General features: G+C 37.6%; 1 protein-coding gene across 1 annotated transcript in view; it reads right to left on the bottom strand.

Annotated features, from left to right (window-relative positions):
* The window catches only part of LOC107563204 (oxysterol-binding protein-related protein 6-like), a 53,783-nt gene that overhangs the window by 28,812 nt on the left and 15,481 nt on the right, over positions 1–9,490 (bottom strand). The window contains exons 10-14 of the mRNA XM_016248011.1: positions 9,088–9,180; positions 8,300–8,450; positions 3,808–3,941; positions 2,169–2,261; positions 1,908–2,085 (exon numbers count right to left, since the gene is read on the bottom strand). Coding sequence (XP_016103497.1) covers positions 1,908–2,085; positions 2,169–2,261; positions 3,808–3,941; positions 8,300–8,450; positions 9,088–9,180 — 649 coding nt within the window. The remainder of the gene's footprint in view (positions 1–1,907; positions 2,086–2,168; positions 2,262–3,807; positions 3,942–8,299; positions 8,451–9,087; positions 9,181–9,490) is intronic.

Below are 9,490 nucleotides of genomic sequence, written 5' to 3'. Positions count from 1 at the left end.
ATATATATATATATATATATATATATATATATATATATATATATATATATATATATATTATATTATTTTATTTTTTATATATACACTACCGTTCAAAAGTTTGGGATCAGAAAAAAAAAACGAATATTGTGACATGCTACAATTTAACAGTTTTATTTGAATATATAAAGCTGAATTTTCAGCATCATTACTCCAGTCTTCAGTGTAACATGATCCTTCAGAAATCATTCTAATATGCTAATTTATTATCAATGTTAGAAACAGTTTTTGCTGCTATTAAAATAGAACACTGATAAATTGTAATGCGTCACAATATTAGGTTTTTTTTCTGTATTTTTGATCAAGTGAGCCTTAATGAGCATAGGAGACTTCTTTAAAAAGTGATATATACACACACACATATATATATATATATATATATTAGTGCTGTCAATCCATAAAAAAAAAACATTTTTTTCTGAAATTAATTACGATTAATCCTACCTAACAGTAAAGATTTTATAAATACTTTAACATTGCAATAATTTCACATTCAAATTAAAGTACAAACAAAGACAGTAAAATTTTAATATTTGTATAATGCCATCTTTTTTAATGACTGAAGGTCAGTATGCATCACTGATACTAATACTACTGATGTCTCTATGAAATATTTTTTTCCCCCTAATATTTAACCATTGACTAGCCATTCAACATTACAGTATAATTGAGAGCTATCAATTTGAACATTTATTAGACTACTTAAAATAACTTCTAATTTATGTGAACTTCAAACAATCTTCACATAAACCCATTATAATAAATGTAATTTAGCTACATGTGCCCTTCAGCAAGTAGGAAATATACAGAAATTTAATAAAGTTATCAAACACTACATTTTAAATGAATTCTAGATGAATCCTTAAATGACTGATTTCCTCTTTTTTTTCTTCTTTTGTCGTTTCATTAACAGACATCACAGCAGCTGGGTTATTAGGTTTTTTGCCTGCTATTACTTTAAGAGCTGCTACTGCTAAACATGACGTGGATCTGACATGCATATCTTTACCTATTCTGACCCACCTCAGGTCTTAAAGTCTCTACTAATGAGTTGAGTTGAATCAGGTTTGTTAGATGAGGGACAGTTTTGGGCTGCTCCAGGACAGTTCTGAAAACCACTGCATTTCAGAGACGTCCTTAAATGTGACTCATACACCAGATACTTACATGCACAGTTTTAAGGCAGATTTAATTGCCTTTTTGGTAACTTTATGACTTTGACGACATAACTACGACATTGCATGCTCGTCATTTATTTTGCAATTTGATATTAAATGATAAAGGCTACAGCGCACACCGCGCCTGTGCGTGCAATTGAATGAGCATGCGCTATGAGCAGAGTTGCTTGTTTGACTCGCGCCTGGTGCGGAGGTGAAGTTGGAACGCATGAAGTTGAAAACAATCCGTGTTGCCCAGTGACAGCCCCAAAACATTACTGCTCTTGAGGAATGGGCCAAAATACCAGCAACTGTGTGTGAAAACCTTGTGAAGACTTACAGAAAATGTTTGACCTCTGTCATTGCCAACAAAGGGTATATAACAAAGTATTGAGATGAAATTTTGTTATTGACCAAATACTTATTTTCCACCATAATTTGCAAATAAATTCTTTAAAAATCCTACAATGTGATTTTCTGGATTTTTTTTCTCATTTTGTCTCTCATAGTTGAGGTATACCTATGATGAAAATTACAGGCCTCTCTCGTCTTTTTAAGTGGGAGAACTTGCACAATTGGTGGCTGACTAAATACTTTTCCCCCCCACTGTATATATGGACCACTTTAATTATCTTTAAGGTTTTATTATCCATTTGTCATTACATAACCATCAACATGTAAAGCTGATGGTTTAGCTAACTGTAGACGTACTGTGGCCTTCCTCTGGTTCAGAGTTACTTGTGGTGACATCACTCAATCCAGATTCGTCAGAGGTTTCATTTTCAGACAGATTCTCACAAATTACTTCACTGGCATCAAAATACTCTGCTGTACAGTCTGTTACTGAGGGTGTACGATTTAGCTTACGCTCCTGAGAGGGGGTGGCCTGCTTAATGACAAAAAGAGATTTATATTAAATAAACAAACAAAAACCATTACTTTAAAACTTCAGACATGGGGAAGCACACACACCTGATCCTGGCACACAGTACAGTAGGACTCATCTGAGGAATCGGATGACAGTGACACGGAGTGAACTCTGGTTAAACGTGACTGCATCTCAAGCTAAAAACAAAAGTAAAGTCAGTAACTAGCACAATTTAAAGGTGACATTGGATGAAATTTTCACTTTTGTAGATTTATTTGCATTTAGTTAGGTTTCTGCTGTGTCTGCCAGCTCAGAAAAGCTGAAAAGAAAACATGCAGCCAGTTTGTTATAAACTGTCCGAGTTTAAAAATGTGTCATCCAGCGACCCATTTCAATTTGGTGCCGGCTTTGACGTAACTAGCTAGCTATTTGAATATGACTGCCTCCGAGCAAAATATGGAGTCTGCCCTCTTCCCACCCCTTTTTGTAAACATAGCAATATGGTGCCTTTCATTTTTCTGGGTTTGAACAATGAAGCAATCCTGGCATGCAACCTGCTCGGTGTTCGGATATACAGGCGTCCTTACACAGAATCCCAGCTTCAGATGAAACAAAAGTGAAATGGCTTAATTTTATATATGAAGGGAATGTCCCAGAAAGAGTGGGCAAAAACTTGCTTGTGTGTGCAAAATTTTTTTTTACAGACTGCTTTTCAAACCTCGGACAATATGAAGCTGGACTCGCATCAAAATTGCATTTAAAGAATGGAGCTGTAACTACAATTCATTTGAAAGACGTTAGTCTTTTTGTATATAATTCTTGTTTGTTTCTTTTGGTTATTGTTAGCAATGTTTGATATTCGTTATTCATTCTATAGCTTAGGTCTGAAAGATGATTTTGCTGTTATCAGCACTCTAAATTGACGTAAAACGTGAAACCTAGCATGAACCACAAACTTTTATTTAAAAAAAAATAAATAAAAAAAAAGTTGAGTCACAGGACAAAGATAACAGTTTGTCTGTATGAATAGGCTTGTTTGAGATGCATCAGCGCTACGCAGACCGATCGGCGTATGACATCAATGTACCGGGAGAGCGATTCAAAAGCTTAGAGTTGTCTGCTCTCTAATCACACTCGCGGTACTTTGATGTCATACGCCGATTGGTCTGCGCAGCGCCGATGCATCTCGAACAACCCTAATGTTAGTGTACGCATTAGTAGTACGGAAGATCTGGGTGGGGTGAGCAGTAGCTCATTAGCATTTAAAGAGACATGCACCAAAACGGGTCGCTGTGAACAGCTAGTTTTGACGAGGTAAAAAAAGGGTGTTTTCACAACCGCTGAGGAATTTTAACCAAAATATATGTTACAGACATTTCAGAAATAATCTAAAGAAACATGACAACTTGTGAAATGGGCATCTGATGTCACCTTTAAGCATAAAAGGCATGAGAGCATACATGACCGTACAATACAGTCTAGAATTTCAATGAATTCACCAAATATCAGGACATAAAATGGTATAAAAAATAAAAATAAAAAAAACACACACACACCTCTTACTGAATAAACAAGTGATTCTAAAAGATAAGGGATAGCAGTCTTTTGTTTACCACAAAATATTCAGCTTATTCAATCTGCAGTGTTTATAGTTGATACTAGTAGCAGCAGCTCAGTGTGTTGTCAGAAGTGTACTAGCACACTAGCTCCATATTAAACGGCGAGAAAAAAAAAAAAAAGTACCTCTGAGAGGGTCGTGCACAATGTGGCCAACTGATCTGAGGTTGACTGCCGAAGGTCAGGTCCGGCCCAAGCTTGTCTGACTCGCTCACGCTCCAGAGCCAGGGATTCATGGATGGATTTTAAAGATGAATGTACTATAAAAGAAAGGAAGAATGAAAGAAAATACAAATTTAAATTTTAAAGTTTGAAACCAGACCATCTTGCATTATTGTGTAGACTTTTGAGCAACAAAATAACCTCATGGTACCATCTAGTTTCCAAGTTGTAAGCTTTAGTAAGTTAATTGCAAATGGTATCTTTCTAAAACAACTAGAGATGTAAATTTACACAAATTTCCAATTAATATATGAATGGTTGTCACTGGCATTTGGTTTGGCCACCAATGGATATAGATATGGAATCTCTTGTTTTCTGACCCGATGGCGCGTCTTTGTGGGTCTTCTCTTCAGGAAGAACACCAATTTGCGAAAAGATGTCCCTTCATACAGCTGCTTTGTAGAGGGGGCTCTGGCTTGAGTGATTGGGTCCATTGCCATCACCAATAGTGTTACACCATGCTACTAGACTAGACAGTGCTGAGTGATAGCCCACTCACATCCTGTCCAGAGGTCTGGGCATTTGTGCCATGCCACCGAGGAAGAAGTTCCTTCCTCAGGTTAATTTGCCAGAGGGGGGGGGTCGACAGGAGCTTGAGCTCCAAGAACCAAGCCTTGGTGGGCAAGTAGAGCACAACCAGCAGGACCCGTTCTCCTTCCTCCTGACCTAACACAATATTTGTGCAACCAGGCTCACTGGGGGAAACGCACACTTGCGCAGTCCCCGGGGCAGCTGTGTGCCAAGGCATCAGCAACTCGAGGCAGCTGATTTGCCAACGCAGCCAAGGCCCTGTCCAGGGTTCTGAGGCTGCACGCCTGTTGCAGCATCATCTCTGTGATAGCCACCCGATGTGTGCCGCGGCACCATGCCCATCTCGGGACTCGAGTCTACAGCCAGTGCTGAAGCAGTTTCACATGCAGCAACCTGAGCTGTATTACTGCCGCAGAGGATGCCATTTTCACTTTAATTTGTTTATTACCTTAAATCATAAACTTTACTTTTAAAGTTTTACATAAACTATGACAAACCATTAAAAGAAAATAATTTTCCCCCTTCATTCAAGTGGTCAATTTATGCATGCTTGTTTTAGTGGATAATCAGTTCTTCATGGACATGTCCAAGTCCAAACTCTTTCTTAAGTTCAGTGACTATCATGCACGTCCAAAAGGAAGCTTTGATTGAGTAACTCTGATGACCTGAGCCGCAAACTGTTTTAGACAATTTAGTACAATTCGCTGTTCACTAAAAATAACTATTCCATAAGAACCTTTCGCTCGTGAACTGGACATCACCCTTGTGCCCTTGTGCTCAGGATTGTTTGCCTGTGGCTCTGGATTACAGGTAATAATGTTGTAAACAATGTTCAGTTTCTTGCACAGACCGATAGTTTTACTTCAGAAGACCTCAATATAACATCAGGAGCCACGGGTATTAATTTTGTGTTGCCTTTATTTGTTTTGACACTCAAAATTATGGTAGCCTTGAACTTGCATTGTATAAATCACCAAGGACCATGGATTCTTTACTCTCTAAAATTCTTCTTTACTGTTCTATTGAAGGAAAATTAAAAAAAAATCACCTACATCTTGACTTGGATGGGCTAAGGGTATGTAAATTAACAGCAAATTTTTCATTTTTGGGTTAACTATGCGTTTAACTGCCAGTTTACACCATGCTACTAGACAAGGCAGTGCATCATTTCCAACGCAACGACTCTTTACTTCACACATATACACATATATACACACATACATATATATACACGTATGACATGTTTTTTTTGCTGCTTGGGAAATAAATAATGATATTGCAGATTCTTTACTCTCTAAAATTCTTCTTTACTGTTCTATTGAAGGAAAATTAAAAAAAAAATCACCTACATCTTGACTTGGATGGGCTAATGGTATGTAAATTAACAGCAAATTTTTCATTTTTGGGTTAACTATGCGTTTAACTGCCAGTTTACACCATGCTACTAGACAAGGCAGAGCATCATTTCCAATGCAACGACTCTTTACTTCACACATATACACATATACACACATACATATATATATACACGTATGACATGTTTTTTTTGCTGCTTGGGAAATAAATAATGATATTGCAACTCAGTCAAATCAAATATTTCATGGCATTTAATTACACATACATACGTATATATATATATATATATATGGGATAATGTGGCCTGTTAAACATGGATAAGGTTTCGGTTTTTACCCAGGTAAGTTTGCGTTTAGTTTGAGCAAACTGAGTTTGAGCTCAAGAAGGTGGGTTGGTTTTGAGCGGGTTTCGTCATCACGGTAACTTACGCTGGAAGCTGTCCTCAGTAAAATGCGCAGCACACAATAGCAAATTGGGGTTATAATGCTCAGGAACAGAGTTAAAAAGTAAACTGCAACCACTGTTTCCGGACATCATCCGCTTTTTTCACAGAGGTGAAAAAAACAAAACCAAAACCCCCCCCCCCTTCGGGCGGTCGCACACCGGACGAGAAGAGCAGTGTCATGCCACATCTCCCTTTGGAGTGGACTTTGAGATTTGTAACTTTCTAGATCTTTTTTTATGCTCAAACATACACACTACACACTGACTAAAATAAAAAAAAAGTGAAAGCATAATAGGACCCCTTTAATAGCATCTATTAATCTTCAGCAGAACTGTGAACTGCACAGACTCTTGCAAGAAGTGAATCAAACTGTGGCTGTGGAGTTGACAATGTTTATATCGAGCTTTGTGAGCCCGCTGAACCTGATCTAAACCAGGCTGGGTTTGTTTGGTTTTGTCAACTCTAAACCTCCTCACAGAGTTTGTTCAGCTAGCGTCATGCAACAGGCCACTGTGCATGTGTTTTGTTTTCTCCCATTAAACAAACCTTAGTACGTTGACAGGCAGGTAGGAAAGCCAATTAAAACGCTCGGACAGAGCATTTTGATTGGATGAACATTTCTTGGTCCTATGCCTTCCACAGAATATATAAATACCTTTAGACCACTTAACTTAATGATTGCTATCGGGATGTGAAGAGACTTTCAACCAGCATAAAAAAGGTTTCTGAAGAATCACCTATTGCACCTTGTGACGAGTGGGGGCGGGGCCAAAAGCCGTGGGAACGGAGTTGAGTAATTGATAATGAGCGACACCTGCACCACTCACCGGTCTCGAGTCTCACGGAGGAGCTCCGGAAGGATAAAAAGGAGGAGTGATGACAGTGAAAGATGAGAGATGACCAGGCCTGGATTTTATTTTGTTTGGTTTTGTTTGTGCGCGACAGTCGTCCGCGAGGGGCTGTCGCGCTGTTTTGTGTTTATTTTATTATTAAAGTTTTGTTTGAATGTTCGCCGGTTCCCGCCTCCTTCTTCCCCAACTATGATCTGTGTTACACACCTTTAAGTATAATTTAAAGTTGTAAATTGGGTTTTAAAGTAAACTTTTTTTTTTTTACTTTTACTCAAATATGTTTTTACTTTTTATACCAATGTGCTTCAATAGATGGTTTATGAAGCCACAAATGTGTATGACAACATCGATATTACAGCGTAAACATGGTTACTATGCCCTCAAACTAACTGGCTTAAACATGTACTAAACTATTTTTATTTTATTTTTTTAATGTCAGAAGTTTCTGTGAGGGCTATGTTTAGGGGTGGGGTTAGGGGATAAAAAAAAAAAAAAGGATAACCTAAGTAAACCAAAACATTATAACCTATGGAGAGTTCCAATAAACCACATATACAAAAGTGTGTGTGTGTGTGTGTGTGTGTGTGTGTAAACATGAGTGTTCCACATTTTAAATATAGTACACTGTTGCCACTTATTTTCTGTACACGTATTTTTTCCCCCCACAGTGACATACCAGATATCACTTCATTTTATTTTATTTTTATTTTCTAGATTTAGTAGGTTTGAGAAAGTCATCCGGTCCCATGCCATTTAGATGAGGGGAATATGTAAGCATTACTGTAAATTTCAGAACTCAAAACTTCCTTGTAAGTGCAAAAACAGCTTTTACGGACACCAAGCTGCCAAACGACTCATTTTGTACTTCCTCCTCTTTATTACGTAATCAAGATGAATATGTCAGCACATGACGGCCTGCACAGATTAACACCTACTTCTTCAGCATTGCCTCTTTGGGATTTTTGGGGAAGAAACAGTAAAGTGTGTAAATTGTTTTAGTACTCTTTTCATCCCCAGCCATTTTTTTCATATCAATGCTTAAGAACTGGTTCAGGATTCTTCCTCTACTATTTGTGAAGGTTTCACCCTACCCCCACCAATACAGGTATGAATAGTCATGTACATCTCTTCTTGGACACATAACAGAATTAGTTCTACACTAATTTACAGCAGCATTTAAAATTGTATAAACAGAATGAATGAAACCATGTACCTTTTTCACACAAGGCACAGATGTCTAACTGCAGTTGCTTTCCTTCTGGTGAGGAGACCGCAGGCGTGGACAGTTGGGAGTAAACGTAATCTGGGATGGACTGAAGGGAAGCAGCCAAGCCAGTTGGTGTGCCCAAGTGGCTTGAAGAAAACTGCTCCAAAGAAAGAGATGGAAACAGATTTATTATAACAGGAAACAGAAGCAGTAGTTCAGAAATAAAAAGGGCAAGACATTCAACCAGATTGTGTGCTTCATTCACTAACCCTGCATACATATGTATTTGGACATAAAATGTTTTAAAATGGAAATAAAGACTATTTAAGGAGAAAAAAACACTCCTGGTGGTCTAGGAATCAAGGAAAGCATAAGCCAAAATGTTACATATTACTACATCAAGTCTTATTCAGACTAATAAAAATGCTGCGTTTTGCGTAGGTTATGGCTGAAGAAACTTTGCCACTTTCACCTTACACACAGGAGGGTTTCACACACTTTTACATTTTGGCCGCACTGAAACAAGGATTATGAGTGCTATAGGAATACAAATGACTTAACTAAATCATGTGTGGCCTATTCTTACAGTATAAAGAAAAGGTGTTAATTACACTTCAGCCAGTTAACTTGAAGATCTTGCTGTATGTGTAATCGTGCAAGAACACACCTTTAGAAAACCCGAGGATACATTTACAGAGAGTGACAAAAGGCTGTACAGAAGAGGACAGGGTTTCTGCAGACATGAACAAGTTAAATTTAAGATCTTTTTAATACCACGCTTCTGGTGAGGAGACCGCAGGCGTGGACAGTTGGGAGTAAACGTAATCTGGGATGGACTGAAGGGAAGCAGCCAAGCCAGTTGGTGTGCCCAAGTGGCTTGAAGAAAACTGCTCCAAAGAAAGAGATCAATGTTATCAATATCAATATATTATAATATCAATGCTGTAATAAATGGTATTTATTAATATGATATACAGTGAACTTTATGTCAGCAGACAATATTCCATACAAAATATCCCCACAAAATAACTGCATCACTGAGATTTTTGGTGGAGTAAACAATTTATTCTGAAGCAAAATTTTCTTCAGTGTTCTATCAGCTTTTACATACTTAAATCTGCATATTTACCTTTACAAAGGCCTATTTTTAACCTTTTTAGATGTATGCATCATCTTACATGTCAAATTATTACAATT

This window comes from Sinocyclocheilus grahami, unplaced genomic scaffold (genome assembly GCF_001515645.1).
Source record: "Sinocyclocheilus grahami isolate Dianchi unplaced genomic scaffold, SAMN03320097.WGS_v1.1 scaffold862.1, whole genome shotgun sequence".
NCBI lineage: Eukaryota > Metazoa > Chordata > Actinopteri > Cypriniformes > Cyprinidae > Sinocyclocheilus > Sinocyclocheilus grahami.
The sequence above is the reverse complement of the archived record's forward strand: the minus strand, read 5'-3'. Positions and strand labels throughout refer to the sequence as shown.